Source organism: Bison bison, unplaced genomic scaffold, assembly GCF_000754665.1.
Source record: "Bison bison bison isolate TAMUID 2011002044 unplaced genomic scaffold, Bison_UMD1.0 scf7180017864290, whole genome shotgun sequence".
Lineage (NCBI taxonomy): Eukaryota > Metazoa > Chordata > Mammalia > Artiodactyla > Bovidae > Bison > Bison bison.
The window spans coordinates 567,202-591,193 of record NW_011494862.1 but is presented as its reverse complement, the minus strand read 5'-3'; the positions used below and the strand labels follow the sequence as shown (position 1 = coordinate 591,193).

At 39.7% G+C, this 23,992-nt stretch overlaps 1 protein-coding gene across 3 annotated transcripts in view; it reads right to left on the bottom strand.

Annotated features, from left to right (window-relative positions):
• DNAJC6 (DnaJ (Hsp40) homolog, subfamily C, member 6) overlaps window positions 1–23,992 on the bottom strand; it is a 177,520-nt gene that overhangs the window by 15,399 nt on the left and 138,129 nt on the right. For all 3 annotated transcript variants that reach the window (XM_010850261.1, XM_010850262.1, XM_010850263.1), the window contains exons 9-15: window positions 22,246–22,325; window positions 21,212–21,405; window positions 21,031–21,111; window positions 11,918–12,352; window positions 9,161–9,295; window positions 2,108–2,176; window positions 704–823 (exon numbers count right to left, since the gene is read on the bottom strand). In XM_010850261.1, the coding sequence (XP_010848563.1) occupies window positions 704–823; window positions 2,108–2,176; window positions 9,161–9,295; window positions 11,918–12,352; window positions 21,031–21,111; window positions 21,212–21,405; window positions 22,246–22,325 (1,114 nt within the window). The remainder of the gene's footprint in view (window positions 1–703; window positions 824–2,107; window positions 2,177–9,160; window positions 9,296–11,917; window positions 12,353–21,030; window positions 21,112–21,211; window positions 21,406–22,245; window positions 22,326–23,992) is intronic.

The window sequence follows — 23,992 nt, the reverse complement described above, 5'->3', positions numbered from 1 at the left end:
CTTTTCCTCCTGCCCCCAATCCCTCCCAGCATCAGAGTCTTTTCCAGTGAGTCAACTCTTCGCATGAGGTGGCCAAAGTACTGGAGTTTCAGCTTTAGCATCATTCCTTCCAAAGAAATCCCAGGGCTGATCTCCTTCAGAATGGACTGGTTGGATAAAACACTTATCCTATAATAATAATAATAATTAACATCTGATAAAAAAACTCTTTAGAAATACTCTCCAGAGGGTCTATTTTCTGTATGGAAGATTACAAACCGACCAGAGAGGACTGTGGCCCATGAAGAGAAGAGAGGCACAGTGTGAGGACCTCACTGGCAACTTCAGAATAAGACCTGCACACAGCGGGCCCCTCGTGGCACAGCTCTATTTGACCACCCTTGTCTCTCACTGTTTCCCTACATAGTCACTACTTTCGGTGCAAACTCTATTTTCAGATGCTCCCAGAAGTTCTAACTTTATTTACACTACTACTCCAAACTCAGGGATTGGAGAAATGCATTAATAGGGGTTAGCTCCAACCCAGTATTTGAAGCCTGTTTCCTTTTCTAAAAAGACAGCTTTAGGTTTTAGAATATAGCTTAAAAATACAGATTATTTTAGATCCCAGGTAAACACTACAGCTTATTTTTAACCCCAAAGATTTAGATTTGAGGCTTTGTAGCCAAAAATAAGTATGTATCTTCATTTGTTATGTGTATACCTAATGTCCCAAGGTCAGCAAAAGGGTCCAGAGTCTGGGGTTTGTTTTGATGGGTGGGAGTACCATGCGAGGAGCCTGTTGGGCTGGTGGCAGCTGATTTGCTTCCCATTCCAAAACCTCCTGAAAAAAATAAGAAGGTCATTGCAAATGAATTAGTTGTCTGAGGCTGAATTCTGAAGTTCAGAAATCTAGAGCTACTGCTCACCTCATCTCTAAGGGCAAATTAGGACAAGGTTTGCAAATATGTTAGAAGTAGCTAGACCCCATTTCCCTAATTTAAGGGAGTAGTGACCTGGAGCAAGGACAGGGAACAGAAAAGGTATAAGTCATTACCAAGCAATGGCACCCCACTCCAGTACTCTTGCCTGGAAAACCCCATGGACGGAGGAGCCTGGTAGGCTGCAGTCCATGGGGTCGCTAACAGTCGGACACAACTGAGCGACTTCACTTTCACTTTTCACTTTCATGCATTGGAGAAGGAAATGGCAACCCACTCCAGTGTTCTTGCCAGGAGAATCCCAGGGATGGGGGAGCCTGGTGGGCTGCCGTCTATGGGTCGCACAGAGTCAGACACAACTGAAGTGACTTAGCAGTAGCAGCCACTCCTCTAAACCATTACATCTGGTGCTTACCTCATGTCACCTGACTCCATTCTTTCCTATGGGATTTCCTATGAGAGGAGTCAGAGTTGAATTCTGGTTCTGCCACTTCCTAGCTGAGTGACCTTTGACACGTTGCTTAACTTTTCTGAGTGTCGATATTTTCTCATTGGTTACATAAGGAAACAGCAACTGCTTTAGAAAGGTGCTGTGACAGACATAGTGTGTGTGTGTGTGTGTGTGTGTGTGTGTGTGTGTGTGTAACTTGCACAGTGTCAGAAAGATAATCACACAAGATGGCTCTCAAAAAATACAATACTAGCCATAAGAAAGAGAATTTATTTACTATAGACAAATTCAGATCTAAAACAAGTTCTCTGTAAGAGAGAAAACCATTCAGATTATGCAACACCTACTCTATGCCAGAAAATTTCATGTAAGTAATTTCACTTAAACTGTGTGCGATAAGAATTGTGAATTCCATTTTACAGATAAGAAAACTGAAGTTCAGACTGGTAAAAAAAAATTCAAGAGCTTCTAAATGGTTGAGTTAGATGTATACCCAGATCTGTCTAACTCTATTGTCACGGCAAACATTTAGCAAATTGAGACTTAGAGAAATTATCATAAGACATGCAGCACTACCATGTCATCAAGGGCAATGTGAAAAGCTTTCTCAGATTGGGAACCTTTAGGAACTTCCATAAATGGGGCTAGCACTCTGCAAGTACTCACTTCACCTTGGGTGAAGGATTATGCTCCAGTGACCAATTATGTGGCACAAAATTCATCTGCTGATCTTTACCTGGTTTGGTATGCCAGTCCCAGGCTCCTGAAACATCTGGCTGAATGTTCACAGCAGGGGTACTAGAAGCTGCAAACGAGGAGAAGAAAAAGAATCAGGACAAAATAGCTCAGAATCCACTTTTCTGAGTTCACAAAAGAAAATGCTCTCCCTCTCATGATATGCCCATGTCTCACGTGATTCTACTCTCCCTCTGAGCTCTCTCCACATTCTGCAACATTGGTATTTTCTGCCTTCATCTGTACTTACTTATATGAGCACTGGTGGAAGCCATATACTGTTTGTCTCTGTTACTTCCTTGTTCGCCTTTATTTTACCTCCAAAGGTACACTCTGAATTGTAACTGTGCATATATCTGTCTCGAGTACGCTGTGAAAGCAAGAATTATCTTATCCATCTGCATGGGTCCCACCTCTACCCTTAACACAAAGTCAGTAGGCAATAGAAAAAAGGTGAAATGAAACTCAAACTCAATTTGCCTTAAGCTGGCATAAACTGCATGAGCAACTTAGAACAAAAATGTTGTTTTATCATTTGGGGGAGAATGGATCCATGTATATGTGTGGCTGAGTCCCTTCACTGTTCACCTGAAATTATCGCAACATTGTTGTACCCCAATAGGAAATGTATTTTGCATTAAAAAATGAATAAAAATTTAATTTTTTTTGTTTTTGTCTCCTCTGCTGGGACATTAACAGAGAATATGAGTCAATCAGAACACTTACTAGGAACTGACTAGATACCATCCACCCACCATGCTGCTGTCAGGGATGTATCTACTGTCACTAAAACAACAAACTCACTACAGCTTCAAAATAGATCATTCTGACCCCTCTCAAGGGAGGTCAAGGGATTACATCTGATAGAGTGCTAGAAGAACTATGGACGGAGGTTCATGACACTGTACAGGAGGCAGTGATCTAAACTATCCCCAAGAAAAAGAAATGCAAAAAGGCAAAATGGTTGTCTTAGAAGGCATTACAAACAGCTAGCTGAGAAAAGAAGAGAAGTGAAAGGCAAAGGAGAAAAAGAAAGATATACCCATTTGAATGCAGAGTTCCAAAGAACAGCAAGGAGAGATAAGAAAGCCATCCAGTGATCAATGCAAAGAAATAGAGGGAAACAATATAATGGGAAAGACTAGAGTCTCTTCAAGAAAATTAGAGATACCAAGGGGACATTTCATGCAAAGATGGGCTCAATAAAGGACAGAAAATGGTATGGACCTAACAGAAGCAGAAGATACTAAGAAGAGATGACAAGAATACACAGAAGAACTATACAAAAAAGATCTTCATGACCCAGATAACCATGATGGTGTGATCACCCACCTAGAGCCAGACATCCTGGAATGTGAAGTCAGGTGGGCCTTAGGAAATATCTCTATGAACAAAGCTAGTGGAGGTGACAAAATTCCAGTTGAGCTATTTCAAATCCTAAAAGATGATGCTGTGAAAGTACTGCACTCAATATGCCAGCAAGTTTGGAAAATTCAGCAGTGGCCACAGGACTGGAAAAGGTCAGTTTTCATTCCAATCCCAAAGAAAGGCAATGTCAAAGAATGTTCAAACTATTGCACAATTGCACTCATCTCACACGCTAGCAAAGTTATGCTCAAAATTCTCCAAGCCAGGTTTCAACAGTACGTGAACTGTGAATTTCCAGATGTTCAAGCTGCATTTAGGCAGAGGAACCAGAGATAAAACTGCCCACATCCATTAGATCATCGAAAAAGCAAGAGAGTTCCAGAAAAACATCTACTTCTGCTTTATTGACTACGCCAAAATCTTTGACTGTGTGGCTCACAAAAAAACTGTGGAAAATTCTCAAACAGATGGGAATACCAGATCACCTTACCTGTCTCCTGAGAAATCTGCATGAAGGTCAAGAAGCAACAGTTAGAACTGGACATGGAACGACAGACAGACTGGTTCAAAATTGGGAAAAGAGTACATCAAGGCTGTATGTTTTCACCCTGATTCTTTAACTTATATGCAGAGCACATCATGAGAAATGCTGGGCTGGACGAAGCACAAGCTAGAATCAAGATTGCCAGGAAAAATATCAATAACCTCAGATATGCAGATGACACCACTCTTATGGCAGAATGCGATAAACTGAAAGAGGAGAGTGAAAAAGCTGGCTCAAAACTCAACATTCAAAAAACTAAAATCATAGCATCTGGTCTCATCACTTCATGGCAAATAGATGGGGAAACAGTGGAATCAGTGACAGACTTTATCTTCTTGGGCTCCAAAATCACTGCAGATAGTGACCGCAGCCATGAAATTAAAAGATTCTTACTCCTTGGAGAAAAAGATATGACCAACCTAGACAGCATATTAAAAAGGAGAGACATTACCTCACCAACAAAGGTCCATCTAGTCAAAGCTATGATTTTTCCAGTGGTCATGTATGGATGTGAGAGTTGGACTGTAAAGAAAGCTGAGTGCAAAGAATTGATGCTTTTGAACTGTGGTGTTGGAGAAGACTCTTGAGAATCCCTTGGACTGCAAGGAGACCCAACCAGTCCATACTAAAGGAAATCAGTCCTGAATATTCATTGGAAGGACTAATGCTGAAGCTGAAACTCCAAAACTTTGGCCACCTGATGCAAAAATCTGACTTATTGGAAAAGACCCTGATGCTGGGAAAGGTTGAAGGCAGGCAGAGAAGGCAACAACAAAGGATGAGATGGTTGGATGGCATCACCGACTCAATGGACATGTATTTGAGCAAGCTCCAGGAGTTAGTGAAAGACAGGGAAGCCTGGCATGCTGCAGTCCATGGGGTAAGAAAGAGTCATACACAACTGAGCGACTGAACTGCCTGACCCTTCTCAAAGTTTCAAGTGGAGAATTTAAAAGAAATGTTCAGTTAAATATAATCAGGTATATTAGAGTACACATTGGTAGAGTAAACTTTTTCTGCATCTGTAGAATGCAAATAAGAAACTGGATGCCATAAGAAAGAACTTCTTTCTAAGACTCTTCTAGGTTCTGTTCATTAAATCAAAGAATACAAAGCAAATACTAAAATAACACTGCAAGTAGGATTTAAGACACAGTACACATATCACCACCAAAAGGTTCATCAAGGCACCAAGCCATCCTTATCAAGCCTTATATTTACCTGTTTTATTTCCTTAGTACGAACCAAGACACTGTACCTTCCCATCACTGAATTAAATAGAATATTCCATTATCAGAAATAACAGTTCTTTTCTTTCAGTTTTCCCTTCTCTTTTTCCACAGTAATCCATGAAAACTGAGGTGGAAACTAGATAATTTTGCTAACTTTTTCTGTTTGACTTCCTTTAAACTCTGACCTTAGTCTTACACCCAACTAGGATGCAGAACTAGGAATTAGTACTTCAACTGTATTACTAATCAAACCCACAAACCTACCACACACAAGGCACCATCAGGGAACAGACAGCTAAAGGACAAGTGCCTATCCTCCAGAAATTTAAAATCTGCTGGAGAGAAAGGAATAAACAAATGAAAAGATAATACCCAGTATTTTAAACTTCTGCTTAGCTTTTTATTATGGTTACTTGTTCAGTTTTTCTTCTCAGATTAAGCCCTAAATAATTATTCTCTTCAGAGAAAATGTTCAGTAAATATTCATAGAACTTGAAGGTAACATTTCTTGATTTTCACAAGTGATGGATAGTGCCTTGTAGAAACTAGAGGTGGGCAATCTGACTTCCCAAACTGATGCCTGAGTCTCATCTATATATGAAGAGGATGCAACTGACCCACTAACAATGGAATAATTCCCTTCTCAGCAAGGACAGTGGAACATTCTTTCACACACTAGCATCACACAGATCAAAATCAGCAGCACAGCCACGAAAGAAAAGAGTTCTAACTGGCTGAAACGGAGGGATAAACATCTAGCCAACTCACAAGGTAGAACCAAGTCCGTACTGCCATGCTCAAGTACGAACATCCATACCCACGGGACATAAAAGGTGGTACTCACATGAAAACAGTAAATTCAAAGTATTAAAGTCAGGACAATAGATAACCTTATTAATATTATCAGTATGCATCAAAGAGATTTATATAGGAAAAAATATAATTCATTTTATATGGAAAGACAGGTAGATAATACAACACATCATATAGATCTTGTAGGCACTAGGAAAGCATTTGTAAACAAAACTAACAAAAGTCTCTGCCTCTGAACTCATGTTCTAGTGGGGAAAGATAGACAGGAGGAGAAGTTTCCATGTGAAATAGAGCAGTCAGAGGAGACCCCACTGAGAAGCTGATTGCTGAGCAAAGATAAAAGAGGAGAAGGAATTAGCCATGCCATGGTCTGGGGAAGAGAGGACTGCCAGTGCAACAGTGGAGAGCCATGTGACTGGAATGGAACGAGCAGAGGGAGCAAGCAGGGAAGGAGGTCACAGCCCTGGGTATTCGAGCACAGAGGGCCGACCAAGGCCATCCCAATGACTTTGGCTTCCATGCTGAGTGAAGCAGGGAGTCACTGCAAGGACAGCAATGACATAACCTACATTTTAAATAAGTGAACAAAAACAACAGCTTTAACCTATCACCCTGCATCTTTCCTCTTGGGGTAGCCAACTTCCAATCCAGAGATTCTTTTAAGTGGGCATGGCACAAGGGTCAGAGGTGAATTTCTTGCATATCGTCCTGTGGATCCACTTCATACAGTTTGAGATTTAAGAGCAATAGGAAATCACCCATAAAGTTTGTTCCTGGACTGCTTCCTCATTTTCTGTCATTGCAGTTTGACCAGAGTTGCACAACTCAACTCAGTGTTGCACAGTTTCCTTTTGCATTTGCATAGCTCCCATGAAGTCAAGCTGATCACTACACTGTGTTCCCCAGAGGGGCTCAGGGGGCCTTCAACTATAAATACATCGTCCTCTAAGTCTAGGCCACTTGGGTTCAGCATCCTTCAGCATCAAGAAGGAGCTTCATTTCTCCAGCTCAAAGCCATATATCCTTCACTGAAGACCTTAAGTTTTAATCAGTGTTACCTAAGTGATACCTTTTTGCTCTTACAAACAGATGTGATTATGATTCTTTCCACAAAGTTTGTCTCTAACTTAGAAATATAATGTGGGCCTTGTATAATTTAAAATTTTTCTAGTAGTCACATTAAAAAGGGTAAAAAGACACTGGCAAAATTAATATTAATATAACATTTTATTTAACCTAATATATTCAAAATATTACATTAAATGACTAATATAAATATATTAATGACATGTTACATTGCTTTTTTGTACTAAGTTTTGAATTCTGGTATGCACTTTACACTTAGTATGTTTCAAATCAGACTGGCACATTTTAAGTGCTCAACAGTCGAGTGTGGTTAGTGGCTTCATCTTAGAACTAGTTTAATATATCGGGATATTGTATTCTAAACTGCTCTGTGGAATACTAATTTTGTGGAATGCTTGTCATATTGCATTTTATTAACTCAAGACACATATTTTTTCATAATTCAAAGATTTCAACTAGTAGGCATCTTCCAATCAACTGAAAGTGACAGCACATAAAATAAAGATATGTCCTACAACTGGTGGTACCCTATGCATTTTGTGCATGTAGCTCTAATGCAAAAAAAATTTCCAAATTAAATTTTAGGGAAGCTGAGTAAAAGTTAAGCAGGCTTCTTTACTGTAAAACACTGCAGAACTTTTAATATGTTAACATGAATTGTTAATTTTTAAGAGATATGTAGCTTTTCAAAAACAAAAGCCAATATTGGAAATAAATGCAAAAATAAACAAATGGGACCTAATTAAACTTAAAAGCTTCTGCACAACAAAGGAAACTATTAGCAAGGTGAAAAGACAGCCTTCAGAATAGGAGAAAATAATAGCAAAGGAAGCAATGGACAAACAACTAATCTCAAAAATATACAAGCAACTCCTACAGCTCAACTCCAGAAAAATAAATGACCCAATCAAAAAATGGGCCAAAGAACTAAATAGACATTTCTCCAAGGAAGACATACAGATGGCTAACAAACACATGAAAAGATGCTCAACATCACTCATTATCAGAGAAATGCAAATCAAAACCACTATGAGGTACCATTTCACACCAGTCAGAATGGCTGCGATCCAAAAGTCTACAAGCAATAAATGCTGGAGAGGGTGTGGAGAAAAGGGAACTCTCTTACACTATTGGTGGGAGTGCAGACTAGTACAGCCACTATGGAGAACAGTGTGGAGATTCTTTAAAAAACTGGAAATAGAACTGCCCTATGATCCAGCAATCCCACTGCTGGGCATACACACTGAGGAAACCAGAAGGGAAAGAGACACATGTACCCCAGTGTTCATTGCAGCACTGTTTATAATAGCCAGGACATGGAAGCAACCTAGATGCCCATCAGCAGATGAATGGATAAGAAAGCTATGGTACATATACACAATGGAGTATTACTCAGCCATTAAAAAGAATACATTTGAATCAGTTCTAATGAGATGGATGAAACTGGAACCTATTATACAGAGTGAAGTAAGCCAGAAAGAAAAACACCAATATAGTATACTAACGCATATATATGGAATTTAGAAAGATGGTAACAATAACCCTGTGTACGAGACAGCAAAAGAGACACCAATGTATAGATCAGTCTTATGGACTCTGTGGGACAGGGAGAGGGTGGGGAGATTTGGGAGAATAGCATTGAAACATGTATAATATCATGTATGAAACGAGTCGCCAGTCCAGGTTCGATGCATGGTACTGGATGCTTGGGGCTGGTGCACTGGGACGACCCAAAGGGAGGGTAGGGGAGGGAGGAGGGAGGAGGGTTCAGGATGGGGAACGCGGGTATACCTGTGGCGGATTCATTTCGATATTTGGCAAAACTAATACAATATTGTAAAGCTTAAAAATAAAATAAAATTTTAAAAAAATGTATGCAGATTCAAAGGAGAAAAAACAAAAACAAAAGCCAAAACAAAATCCTGCCTACAAGATGTTTTTATATCTGAACACCTACTGATGTCTTGTAGGGAACCCTGTTCCACTAAACACAGCATAAATACTTCCTTACCATGCACTGTAGGAGAAGGACTCCTCGTAGGCTGAAGAAAGGGGTCACTGGAAGCACTGGCTGTGTTCAAAAAAGAACCCAGCAAATCTTGACCTGATGGTTTAGAAGGTGCTCCAAATGGGTCAAAGGTGGCACCTAGAAAACAGGAAAAAGGTGTTTCTTTGTCCTATGGGTTCACTCATTCCATAAATATTGGACAGCTGTCACTCTTACAAGGCCCTAGGCCAAATACTGGAAAAGTCAGGATGACACCTGCCTCATGGGCTGCTCCACAGGCCCATCCTATCCTTAAAACTTCCTTCAGGGTTAACAGTGAAGCCCAAGGATTTCTGACTACATGTGAATAACCCTTTCTTTGAGGACAAAGGAGAACTCCTGATTTACCTGTAGGATGATCCATAAACTCTATAAACAAGGGCCCTGTGGGCCTTTGGGCATCTTAATAACATGAAATAAATCAAGCAAGTTTATAGATTAATAGATAAGTGGTGAAACCATGGCCTGGATCACAAGAGATGATCAATGAATGAACTGTGATCATGTTCAGTGAATTAGTGAACAAAAGCCAGGCACGAGGAGCTTTGCTATTAAGGTGAACAGTAGAAAACCTCACTGACCAGGTTTTGCTTAGTTTTGTGTTTTTAGTGGTCCTGGCACATCAAAAGTTAAAAAGAAAAGAAAATGAGTGTGACAAAAACTGAGCTCTCATCACACCTTATGTTCTATGACACGAAATGCTTTCAAAACATTGCTTGCTTACAACTTGCTAGAAACCAGGTGCAGATGTAGTAAAATGCAAAAAAGTTTGTGAATGAACCAAGAAAACTACAACAAAGTGGCAGCTGAGGTTTCCAGCAACAACACAATAATAGTATTTTTAAATTTTATTTATTTATTTTGAGTATGTTGGATCTTCATTGCTGTGCAGGCTTTTCTCTTGTTATGGTGCCTGGGCTTCTCATTACAGTGGCTGCACTTGCTGTGGAGGGCATGTGGGCTTCAACAGTTGCAGCGTATGGGCTCAGTAGCTGTGATTCCTGGGCTCTAGAGCACTGGCTCAACAGTTGTGACACACGGGCTTAGTTGCTTTGTGGCATGTGGGATCTTCCCAGACCAGGGATCAAACCCATGTCTCCTGCATTGGCAGGAGAATTCGTAACCACTGAGCCATCAGGGAAGCCCAACAATGCAGTAACTTAGTATTGCATCATTTCTTTAGGGTTTATGTTGCCTTTCATAAAGAGTACATCAGCTGATCCTGTTAGCTGTCAGACAGAAGTGATAGCATTTTCATTCTATAGACAATAAAACTGAGGTTCAGAGAGCCGAGTTTCTTGCCCAATATCAAGTAAATGATAAGACTGGACTCATGTTCAAGTTTTTGGACTTCAAATTCCAGGAATTTCCCAAAGGCATGTCACATTCTTCACAGACGTGAGATAAATGTGATGAAAATGACAGAGTGGCATATATATAACTGGACTTTAATTTTGCATTAATGGGCAAGGGAATTAGCTCCCTATAATGAGATGTCACTTCCTAATTTGTAAGCATCAAGCTAATGGGCTGACTGCTTCCTGGAGTAGGAGTGACCTATTCTAGGAATAGATAACTACAGTCAAACGAGTTAATGAATAAACCCCATTCTCAAAACCCAGGGAGGGATATGATTTAATATGTGTTCAGCTACAACTTCATTGGCATAGTGCTCTCCTAATGTCTGCCGGGCAGTAGATTAGCCTTACATAGCAGCAATGAATCAACTATACATCAGGCACTCTATTACATGATGTGTGTCATTTAGCTCATTTAATACTAACCAAACTTTATCCCTTCTATAAAATGAGAATACTGAGATTTATAGAATACCTGCAAGCAGACACCTAACTTTGACGTCCACCAGTAGAGAATGCTAAAATCTTCTCACTATTACTTGGGACACTTTTAATACCAACCTATGTTAAATTAGGCTTCCCTGGTGGCTCAGATGTTAAAGAGTCTGCCTGCAAACGTCAAAAAAATGTGGATGGCCAGCCACAAGAAGGATTGAGTCTGTGGCAATGAGCGGAGTGAAGCTGACTGAGCCTCATGGGGCTCAAACTCTTTATCTGGCACCAACTGCTCCACTCCATCAGCTGTGCTGCTGGCAGGAGTCCCTTAAATATATCTTAAATTAATTAAGTGCTTCTCTGCACAGCAAAAATGTATTCGGAAAACTACAGTTTCAAGAAGCCATTACAGGAAAACTGAGGGAAAGCTCAGGAGTCAAATGACCTAGTTTTGGGCCATATAAAAGTACATTACTAATTTGACTCTAAGCCTCTGTTTCCTCAACTAGAAAATGCAGATAACAATAGCACCTTATTTACTGTGTTTTTATAAAGACTGAATTCATGGCTGGTGTTAAATTCCATGTTTGGCAAATAGTGAGTACCCCACAAATAGTTGCTGTTATTATTAATAACAATTCGTCAATCTACACCTCCAAGAAGAAATAAATAAAGCAGCTGAGGGATTGAAGCCTTAAAAAAAAAGTAAGGGTGATGAACTCAAATATTCTTTCTTAGACTGTCCTACCAAAATGGACAGTATTTCTACTTCCTCTTGTGGTTCCCACTGACATGAAGACACAGACCTTCCGGAGACTTTTCGGGAGATCAGAAAAGGCTAGATTATGAGGAAAGTTCGATTCCACCTGCTTGGCCCAAAAGTTATAATTCAACACTGAGAAGTACAGCACAATATGGAAACAATTACCTTCTCCTACTCTCAGTGTTGGAGATGCAGAGGTGGAGGTGGCAGATCGGCGTGGTGTGGACTGGGTGGATGTAGGTCCACTCGGGTGAAACACATCGTCCACCCCTGACTGTCCAGACTGGACGGGACCGGCTGCACCTCCGCCCCCGAACAGGTCACTCAGAAGTTCGGAATTGGAGGGAGGAGCTGCCGGCAAAGAGAAGTTCTTACTCACTGCAGACCCTTCTAGACCCAGAAGATCCACATCCTCAGGGGGTGCAGGGGCAGCTGGCTCCTGCTGCTTTTTGCTGGGCTTCCTGGCTGCGTGAGGTTTGTCACCATTGGCATTGCCATGTGGGCTGGACAGCGTCAGAAGCTCATCGTCTGACTGCTCACTCTCCTGATTCACTAGGGCAGCGTGGTCCTCCTCGCAGAATGACTTCTCCGATTTCTGATCTAAGGAAGGCCAGTATGCCAGAAACAGTCAGTCACCAGCCACAGAATTACTGCTTTTTGTTAGAGTCTACACACTTAAGTTCAGAAAGAGAGAAAGAGCAGCCTGGAAAAAACAATGCTTTTAGACTCTTACTGATGGAAAACTTGATGTATTTCACATAACATTCAGTTACTATCTGATGAGCATTTGAGAGGAATATAGCATAGGCATGAAGACCAAAAACTCTAGAATCAGCCCAAGTTTGAATCTCATCTCTGCTACTTACTGGCTCTGTGCTGAGAAAGTGGCTTTACTTCTCTGTGCCTTGGTTTTCCCTTCTGCAAAACGGGAGTAGTAAATAGAACCTAGCTCCCATTGAGTGTTGTGAAAATTACATGAGATTCGATATGGAAAGTGCTCAGATCAATAGTAAGTAGTACTTAAGTGGTTTTTCTTATTTTTAAAATTACTACTACCAGCATCCTCTTTTTCTTCCCAGCACTATGCTAGGTGCTTTGAAAAAAAACAAAACATCGTTTCCTAGTCCTTGCTGCCTCCTCTCATGGTCTTTTTCTTCTTCAAATGACCTGCAGCCAAAAGCAGGGCCTTTCTCCCACAGTCTGGAGCAGAAGTGAACCCCATGCCTAATAAGTGACCAGAGGAAATGGCTCTGGTGTTAGGATGGCCCTTTACACCAACTGGGAGGAGCTACTTTCAGCATAAAATGGGCAGCAGGAAAGATTTGCAGCAGGAAATTCCTTTCTTCTGGGGAAGGAATGAAGAGGCTGGTGAGTGACATTCCAGGCCCTCCATGGGGCAGATGGCCCTATGGAACTTCATCTACTGGCAGGTAGATGCCTGTTCCAAACGAAGTGCAGATCCACATCCCTCCTCCCCAGTTCTAAAATGCAAAAAGCTGTGAAAAACTAAAGGTTTCCCTACGTTTGTGGGAAAATCTGACTAGAACTGATGTGAAAGTTACTTATAAATGTCTTCATTGATTTCACTCAGGGCTATGAGTTATGTTTCACTGCAGACATTTTTTTTCTTTTTCTTTTTTTATTGAAGGATAATTGCTTTACAGAATTCTGTTGTTTTCTGTCAAACTTCAACATGTAACAGCCATAGGTATACATATATCCCCTCCCTTTTGAACCTCCCTCCCATCTCCCTCCCCATCCCACCCCTCTAGGTTGATACAGAGCCTGTTTGAGTTTCCTGAGCCATACAGCAAATTCCCATTGGCTATCTATTTTACATATGGTAATGTAAGTTTCCATGTTACTCTTTCCATACATCTCACCCTCTCCTCCTCTCTCTCCATGTCCATAAGTCTATTCTCTATGTCTGTTTCTCCACTGCTGCCCTGTAAATAAATTCTTCAGTACCATTTTTCTAGATTCTGTACATGTGCATTAGAATATGATATTTATCTTTCTGACTCACTTCACTCTGTATAATAGGTTCTAGGTTCATCCACCTCATCAGAACTGACTCAAATGGGTTCCTTTTTATGGCCTGAGTAATATTCCATTGTGTATATGTACCACAAATTCTTTATCCATTCATCTGTTGATGGGCATCTAGGTTGCTTCCATGTTCTAGCTATTGTAAATAGTGCTGCAATGAACATTAGGATACATGCACCTTTTCAATTTTGGTTTCCTCAGGGTATATGCCTAGGAGTGGAATTTCTGGGTCATATGGTGGGTTTATTCCTAGTTTTTTAAGGAATCTCCATACCGTCTTCCACAGTAGCTGTATCAATCTACATTCCCACTAACAGTGCAAGAGCATTCCTTCTCCATACCCTCTCCAGCATCTATTGTTTGTAGACTTTTTGATGATGGCCATTCTGACTGGTGTGAGGTGATATTTCATTGTAGTTTTGATTTGCATTTCTCTAATAATGAGTGATGTTGAGCATCTTTTCATGTGTTTGTTAGCCATCTGTATGTCTTCTTTGGAGAAATGTCTGTTTAGATCTTTTTCCTACTTTTTAATTGAGTTGTTTTTCTGGCATGAACTGCTTGTATATTTTGGAAATTAATCCTTTGTCAGTTGTTTCATTTGCTGTTATTTTCTCCCATTCTGAGGGCTGTCTTTTCACCTTGCTTATAATTTTCTTTGCTGTTCTAAAGTTTTTCAGTTTAATCAGGTCCCACTTATTTACTTTTGTTTTTATTTCCATTACTCTAGGAGGTGGGTCATAGAGGATCTTGCTTTGATTTATGTCATCCAGCATTCTGCCTATGTTTTCCTCCTAAGAGTTTTATAGTTTCTGGTCTTACATTTAGGTCTTTAGGAAGTGTTCTAATTTCATTCTTTTACATGCAGCTATCCAGTTTTCCCAGCACCATTTATTGAAGAGGCTGTCTTTGCCCCATTGTATATTCCTACCTCCTTTGTCAAAAATAAGGTACCCATAGGTGCATGGGTTTATTTCTGGGCTTTCTATCTTGTTCCATTGGTCTATATTTCTGTTTTTGTGCCAGTACTGTACTGTCTTGATGACTGTAAGTTTGTAGTATAATCTGAAGTCAGGAAGGTTGATTCCTCCAGCTCCATTCTTCTTTCTCAAGACTACTTTGGCTATTTGGGGTCTTTCGTGTTTCCATGTGAATTGTGAAATTTTTTGTTCCAGTTCTGTGAAAAATACCATTGGTAATTTGATAGGGATTACATTGAATCTGTCCGACTCTGTGTGACCCCATAGACAGCAGCCCAACAGGCTCCTCTGTCACTGGGATTCTCCAGGCAAGAATACTGGAGTAGGTTGCCACTTCCTTCTCCAATGCATGAATGTGAAAAGTGAAAGTGAAGTCGCTCAGTCATGTCTAACCCTCAGCGACCCCATGGACTGTCGCCTACCAGGCTCCTCCATCCATGGGATTCTCCAGGCAAGAGTACTGGAGTGGGGTGCCCTTGCCTGTAGATTGCATTTGGTAGTATTGTCATTTTCACAGTATTGATTCTTCCTACCCAGGAACATGGAATATCTCTCCATCTGTTTATATCATCTTTGATTTCTTTCATTAGTGTCTTATAATTTTCTGTGTATAGCTCTTTTGTCTCCTTAGGTAAGTTTAGCCCTAGATATTTAATTCTTTTTGTTGTAATGGTGAATGGGATTGACTCCTTCATTTACTCTTTCTGATTTTTCATTGTTAGTATATAGAAATACAAGTGATTTCTGTGTATTGATTTTGTATCCTGCAACTTTGCTAAATTCACTGATTAGCTCTAGTAATTTTCTGATACTATCTTTAAGGGTTTCTATGTACAGTATCATGTCATCTGCAAACAGTGAGACTTTACTTCTTTTCTGATCTGGATTCCTTTTATTTCTTTTTCTTCTCTGATTGTGGTAGCTAGGACTTGAATAATAGTGGTGAAAGTGGACTATTGAATAATAGTGGTGAAAGTGGACACCCTTGTCTTGTTTCTGATCTTAGGGGGAATGCTTTCAGTTTCCCAACATTGAGAATAATGTTTGCTGTAGGTTCATCATATATGCCCTTTACTATGTTGAGGTAGGTTCCTTCTATGCCCATTTTTTGAAGAGTTTAAACCATAAATGGGTGCTGAATTTTGTTAAAGGCTTTTTCTGCATTTATTGAGATTATCACATGATTTTTATCTTTCAATTTGTTAATATGGTGTAGAGTCCTTGCATTCTTGGAATAACTCAACTTGATCACAGTGTATGAGCTTTGTGATGTGTTACTGAATTCTGTTTGCTAAAATTTTGTTGAGGATTTTTGCATCTATGTTCTTCAGTGATATTGGCCTGTAGTTTTCATCTTTTGTGTTGTCTTTGTCTGGTTTTGGTATCAGGGTGATGGCAGCCTTGTAGAATGAGTTTGGAAGTGTTCTTTCCTCTGCAATATTTTGTAAGAGTTTTAGAAGGATAGGCATTAGCTCTTCTCTAAATATTTGACAGAATCTTCCTGTGAAGCCATCTGGTCCTGGGCTCTTGTTTTTGGGGAGATATTTGATCACAGCTTTAATTTCTGTACTTATAATTGGGTTGTTCATAATTTCTATTTCTTCCTGGTTCAGTCTTGGAAGATTGAACTTTTCTAATAATCTGTCCATTTCTTCCAGGTTATCCATTTTATTGTCATATAGTTGTTCATAATAGTCTCTTCTAATCCTTTGTATTTCTGCATTGTCTGTTGTAACCTCTCCTTTTTTATTTCTAATTTTGTTGATTTGATTCTTCTCTCTCTTTTTTTTTTTTTTTTTTGATGCATCTGGCTAAAGGTTTGCTAATTTTGTTTATCTTCTCAAAGAACTAGCTTTTGGTTTTATTAACCTTTACTATTGTTTCTTGCATTTCTTTTTCATTTATTTCTGCTCAGATCTTTATGATTTCTTTCCTTCTACTAAGTTTTTTTTGGGGTTTTGTTCTTCCTTTTTCAGCTGTTTTAGGTGTAAAGTTAGGTTGTCTATTCGATGAGCTTCTTATTTGTTGAGGTAGGATTGTATTGCTATAAACTTCCCTCTTAGAACTGGTTTTGCTGCATCCCACAGGTTTTGAGTTGTTGTGTTTTCATTGTCATTTGTCTCTAGCAATTTATTTCTTTTTTGATTTCTTCAGTAACCTGTTGGTTATTTAGAAATGTGTTGTTTAATTTCCATGTGTTTGTGTTTCTTAACAGCTTTTTTTCTTATAATTGATACCTAGTCTCATAACTCTGTGATTGGAGAAGATGCTTGCTATGATTTCAATTTTCTTAAATTAACTGAGGTTTGATTTGGGACCCAAGATGTGGTCTATCCTGGAGAATGTTCCATGTGCACTTGAGAAGAAGGTGTATTCTTCTGCATTTGGATGCAAATGTCCTGAAGATATCAATGAGATCCATCTCATCTAATGTGTCATTTAAGACTTGTGTTTCCTTATTAATTTTCTGTTTTGATAATCTGTTCATTGGTGTGAGTGGAGTGTTAAAGTCTCCTACTATTATTGTTACTGTCAATTTCTCCTTTATGTCTGTTACTATTTGTCTTATGTATTGAGGTGCTCCTATGTTAGGTGCATAGATATTTACAATTGTTGTGTCTTCCTCTTGTATTGATCCCTTGATCATTAAAGAATGTCCTTCCTTATCTCTTGTAATATTCTTTATATTAAGGTCTATTTTTTTGGATAGGAGGATTGCTACTCCAGCTTTCTTTTGCTTCCCATTTGCATGGAATATATTTTTCCTTCCTCTCACTTTCAGTCTATATGTGTCTTTAGGTCTGAAGTAGGTTTCTTGTAGACAGCATATATATGGGTCTTGTTTTTGTATCCATTCAGCCAGTCTGTGTATTTTTGTTGGAGCATTTAATCCATTTACATTTAAAGTAATTATCATGTTCCTATTGCCATTTTCTTGATTGTTTGGGGTTGATTTGTAGATCCTTTTTCTTCTCTTGTATTTCTTGACTATGTCAGTCACTTTAACATTTGTTGTAAAGCTGGTTTGGTGGTACTGAATTCTCTTAACTTTGGCTTGTCTGAAAAGCTTTTTATTTCTCCATCAATTTTGAATGAGATCCTTGCCGGGTACAGTAATCTTGATTGTAGATTTTTCCCTTTCAGTACTTTAAATATATCCTGCCATTCCCTTCTGGCCTGCAGAGTTTCTGCTGAAAGATCAACTGTTAAGTGTATGGGGTTTCCCCTGTATGTTACTTGTTGCTTCTTCCTTACTGCTTTTAATATTCTTTGTGTTTAGTCTTGCTAGTTTAATTAGTATGTGTCTTGGCATGTTTCTTCTTGGGTTTATCCTGTATGGGCTCTTTGTGCCTCTTAGACTTGATTGACTATTTCCTTTTCCATGTTGGGGAAATTTTCAACTATAATCTCTTCAAAATTTTTACCTTATTCTGCTCTTCAGAAGTTATTTCCACCATTTTATCTTCCAGCTCACTGATTCGTTCTTCTGTTTCAGATATTCTGCTATTGATTCTTTCTAGAGTTTTTTTAATTTCAGTAATTGTGTTGTTTGTCTCTGTATGTTTATTCTTTAATTCTCCTAGGTCTTTGTTAATTGATTCTTCCATTTTCTCCATTCTGTTTTCAAGTTTTTGATCATTTTTACTATCATTATTCTGAATTCTTTTTCATGTAGTTTGCTTATTTCCTCTTCATTTATTTGGACTTCTGTATTTCTAGTTTGTTCCTTCCTTTGCATAGTATTTCTCTCCCTTCTCATTATTATTATTTTTAACCTATTGTGTTTGAGGTCTCCTTTTCCCAGGCTTGAAGGAAAGTTGAATTCTTTCCTTGAAGAAGGTTGAATTCTTTCTTCCTTTTTGTTTCTGCCCTCCTAAGCTTGGTCCAGTGGTCTGTGTAAGCTTCGTACAGGGTGAGAATTGTGCTGAGTTTTTGTTTGTTTGTTTTTCCTCTGATGGGCAAAGCTGAGTGAGGTGGTAATTCTGTCTGCTGATGATTGGGTTTTTATTTTTGTCTTTTTGCTGTTTAGGTGAGGCATCCTGCACAGAGTACTAATGGTGGTTGGGTGATGCCAGGCCTTGTATTCAAGTAGTTTCCTTTGTGTGAATTCTCACTATTTGACACTCCTTGGGTTAGTTCTCTGGTACTCTAGGTCTTGGAGTCAGTGCTCCCACTCCAAATGCTCAGGGCTTGATCTACAATGTTGCAAACTTTATGAGGGCAGTGAGGCCAACAGAGAGTACCAGGACCTCAGTGTTTGACTTTTCTACTTTTCTGATGTTTCACCTCCCCAAATTTCACAATATAGCCATTTCCTCGCAAACCAGAAGGGAAGATCCTTGAGGACTGGGGATATCCTTGTTTCTCTAGCCCCTATTACAATGCCTGGTCCATTGCAAAAGCTCAATGTGTGATCTGGTCTGCCTAAAGCTGGGACACCTACAGCAGCAACTTCTTCCAGCCCCTCACTGCAGACATTTTAACATATTTAATGACATGCTGTTGTCTGAGATACACTCAGGGATGCTAAGTAATATGCAGTTTATTTATCATATTGACTTTCTAACGTGCAAAAAATTCTTCATTCCTAAATCCATCTGGCTCTGTGCAGTTCAGTTAAAAGACTGTGCATTTGTGCTAAACCTATTTTATAGCCTGATAAGAAGATTTCTCAAGTACTTACTAAAATAGCAGAGGAAAGTAAAAGTAAAGTTTTATTAAAAGCTCTTATGTGAAGAAGCAAGATGAAGGAAAAACCAAGAGGGGACTGGGAAATCTACCTGCTATCTAGATTTCATTGGGTTTTCCCATTTTTAAAATGTTTTTGATCCCAATTCTCAGTAGAAAATTCTGAAAGAATCTAAAAAGGGTGGATATATGTACAACAGATTCACTTTATAGTACACCTGAAAACACCACAACATTGTAAATCAACTATTTCCCAATAAAAATTTTAAAAAAAGAAAATTCTGAAAGTAAACCTTTCAATTCAAAGGAATTCTATAAACAACTTTTTCATCACACATGGAAAACTCTGTGTAGGCAATGGGAATAGTGTGTTATATTGACACGGAAAGGAAAGTCAACCAAGAGGATTTTAAGTACACTATCGCCAGAGGCAGTTTCCTACCCCTTTCTTAAGAAAGTCCTTACCATGGAATTCCGCATTCAATCTTGCAGTTAACCTCAGCAAACTCTAAAGCAAAGGGGTGTTGCTGCTGCTGCTGCTAAGTCGCGTCAGTCGTGTCCGACTCTGTGTGACCGCATAGACGGCAGCCCACCAGGCTCCTCCGTCCCTGGGATTCTCCAGGCAAGAACACTGGAATGGGTTGCCATTTCCTTCTCCAATGCACGAAAGTGAAAAGTGAAAGTGAGGTCGATCAGTCGTGTCCGACTCCTAGCGACCCCACGGACTGAAGCACGCCAGGCTCCTCCGTCCATGGGATTTTCCAGGCAAGAGTACTGGAGTGGGGTGCCGTTGCCTTCTCCCAAGCAAAGGGGTATCAATCAGAATACCAATGCTAATCTACTGGGAGCTGTCCAGAGTTTTATGTTGGGAAAGATTCTAAACATATCTCCAGGTTCTGCAAAAAAGGATATTGCAATCAAGTCCAACCTCTGTCAAGGTTTTTAAAGCAAGTAGCAGAGATATAAGAATCACAGGGATGGCGGAGCCTGGTGGGCTGCCATCTATGGGGTCGCGCAGAGTCAGACACAAATGAATCGACTTAGCAGCAGCCGCAGCAGCAGCAGAGATATGTAGGTAGTGTTTGCCTTCCCTGCACCAGGGAAGCTCAGCTCTGCTCTGCTAGGGGTCAAAGCCCTGGGCAGGGTGGAGGTGGGTGTTGCCAGATTTTTTATTTTTGGAGAATTTAGTTAAGGCCGTGAGATAGAGTTCTTTGCTAATTTTTTGTGTGTGTCAGCAGTGTAAATGGAGATCCTAGAAAATACCATGATTATTCATAAACCCAGTGCTGTGAGCCAAAACACCGCATAATAGAAAAGGTAGAGTTCAGCTTAAAATGGCCTTTTGCATCAGTCTAATAGCATCCATGGAGTTCAGAGTAGGAAAGTTGCCTCATATGGAAAAGGAATGAGCAGGAAGAATGTGAAATAACATGTTAGATAGATGACTTCTTAGTGTTGTTTTTACTTTAGACTGTTTCAAGGACTAATCATTTTTATAGAAGAACCATGTGATTTAACCATCTAACCATGTAACTTAAAGAAATGCTTGGAAATAAATACCTTGCCAGCAGAGAGTGGAAAAGAAGCCACCTTGCCCAAAATGTCTGGGATTATCTGGAGGGATATCTATTGGAGCCTGTCCTGCAAGACAAAAGATATCAAGGAAACACAGGAAATAAATCAATGAGATAAATAACACAGAGGCTTCATTCTGAAAACTAAACCACTGGATGACTCATACCTCCTAAGACCAGAGTATCTTGATGCTCCTGGTGAGAAGAGAAGAGGATGCTGGGGTTGACATCTTTTGTGCAGTAATGTTCCCATGGTGGGGTTAGCTCCATCACTTTGTCGTGAGGCTGTAGTTCTACATCCAGAGTTACCTGAAATAGCTGAGGATATTTTTCTGGTACATCACATGCATCCAACTCAGGCCTAAATAGGAATTTAGAAGAATAAGGTCAGTGAAAAACAATGGAACCAGTATGACGTTCAATGCAGAAACCATTGTAAATGGATTCTGAGGTTCAGACTGAGACTCATTTCTAAGGAAAAATCAACCATTACCACATAAGAGACTTTACTGTTCTGAGCCTCAGTTTCCTCATCGAGATAAAAGAGGAGAGGAATGCCTACTTGTAGAATTTAGATACTACTGCTTGTGAAAGCATTCCAGATAGCAGGGCAGATATATCCTGACGGTGTACACTGGCATGTCCAAATAAGTTGTTAAAATAGTGAAAAAGGCTCACAGCCACCATCCTGAGCTCCTGAATGTCTACTCCTAACCTGGCTCTAGCAATTCCCACCTATCACCGCAGTTTCAGCCACTCTCGTGGGTCCCCTAGACTGCACTATAATACAGCAACTAATATCTGATGCAGAGGTCCCAGGGGACCCTGCTTCAGTGCTACCGCCAGGCATCCATTCTGATGGGTCTTTGTTGATTCCATTTCCTTCCCTGTTGCAAAACACAAAGAAATACAGATGCAAAGGATGACTATACTGAAACTCTGTTCCTTCTCTGCTCACTTCTGTTCCCCCACAAGGTATTTCAGATCTTTTCATTTGAAGTCTGATCCATTTGTGTTTATGACAAATTATATCCAACTGAGAGTTGTAAAATGCAACCAGCCTCCAGTATGTTGCTAAGCCACAGGCACAGGATTTGGGGTGATGGGGAAGCTGTCACATGGGCACTAATTGCTGGCACTAACTGCCAGAATTTCACAGCTCCTTGGGTTGAAAAGGCAGGTTGGCCCAAGTAGCACTTACTTGGTGAACTTTAAAACTGTTGTGTCCAGTGGAATGAATCCAGTATGAAACTGAAGCTGAAATATTTGAGTGTTGGTCACCTAAAAAATACAAAAGCAGCACATTACAATCAATCAGTGAAGAGGGAACCAGATCAAATGATTATATTTGGGGGAGTCATACATCATCAACTGCTTCTATATCTGCACTTTGAATTTTTAGTTTACTAGTTACTTTGAAGTTTACTATGAATATTAAACAACCTCATTTGGATCTAGCCCAGCTTCACTTCCAACCTCTCCTCTCCATAAACTCTTTTGTGGCAAGCCATTCCCTCATCTCTGAGACCCTATGTTCTTGCACCTTGCCATACTTTGACTCATCTCATTCCTTCTGTCCAGGATGCCCCTGTTCCAACCTGATGAACTAATCCTTCAAGACCCACCTTCACATCTTCTGTAGCCTTTCTGAGCCACCACTGGATAGAATAAACTGCTACCTTTATGCCATCTCATCCCACCTCTATAATGGTAGTGGATACTCATACATGTGTGAATTTCCCCTGAACTCCTAAAAGGCAGTCTTACTTTTGTCAATCCTAAACCCCTAGGCAATGACTGCCATAGAACATGTACTTAGAAAATACTTGGTGACTTAAAATACGAACATTTGCTATGAACATTAGGGTGCATATATATTTTCAAATTAGTGTTTTCATTTTCTTCAGACAGATACCCAAGTGTGAAATTGCAGGATCAGTTGGATAGTATCACTGACTCAATGAACATGAGTTTAAGCAAACTCCAGGAGATAGTGAAGGACAAGGAAGCCTGACATGCTGCAGTCCATGGGGTCACAAAGAGTCAGACACAACTTAGTGACCGAGCAACGACAACAACATGGTAGCTACTCTTCACTTGAGGGGGAGGGAAATGCTATATTGCTTTCCATATTGCTGTAGCAACTTACATCCCCACCAGCTGTGTATTAGGGTTCCCTTTCCTCCACATCACTGCCACAATAACACTTGATATTTCTTGTCTTTTTGACAATAGCCATTCTATTCTGATGGGTGTGAGGTGATATCTCAGCGTGGTTTTGAGATGCATTTCCCTGATGATTAGTGATGTTGAGCATCTTTTCATGAGTCTGTTGGCCATCTGTATGTTTCTTTGGGGGGAAAAAAAATGTCTGTTTAGGTCTTGTGCCCATTTTTAAATTGGATTGTTTGTTTTCTTAATATTGAGTTCATAGCAGTATTATTCACAATAGATATGGAAGAATCTGAGTGCCCACTGACAGATGAATGAATAATGTGATATATGTTAATCATATACATATATATGTGTATATATATACACACATACACATTTACATATATATTTATGTAGCATAAAAAAAGAATAAAATCTTGCCATTTGTAGCACCATGCACGGACCTGAAGGGTATTATGCTTAGTGAGATAAGTCAGACAGAGAAAGAGAAATACTGTATGCTTTCACTTATATGTGGACTATAAAAAACAAACAAAAAAAAATGAACAATAAAACAGGAACAGACTCACACACACATGGAACAAACCAGTGGTTGTCACAGGGGAGAAATGTGAAATAGGTGAAGGAGACTAAGAGATACAAGTTGCCAGTTACAAAATAAAGTCACAAGAATGTAGTATATGGCACACGAGGGAGCATAGTCAATATTTTATAACAACTCTGTATGGTGTATACTCTATAAAAATAATAAATCACTATGCTGGACACTTGAA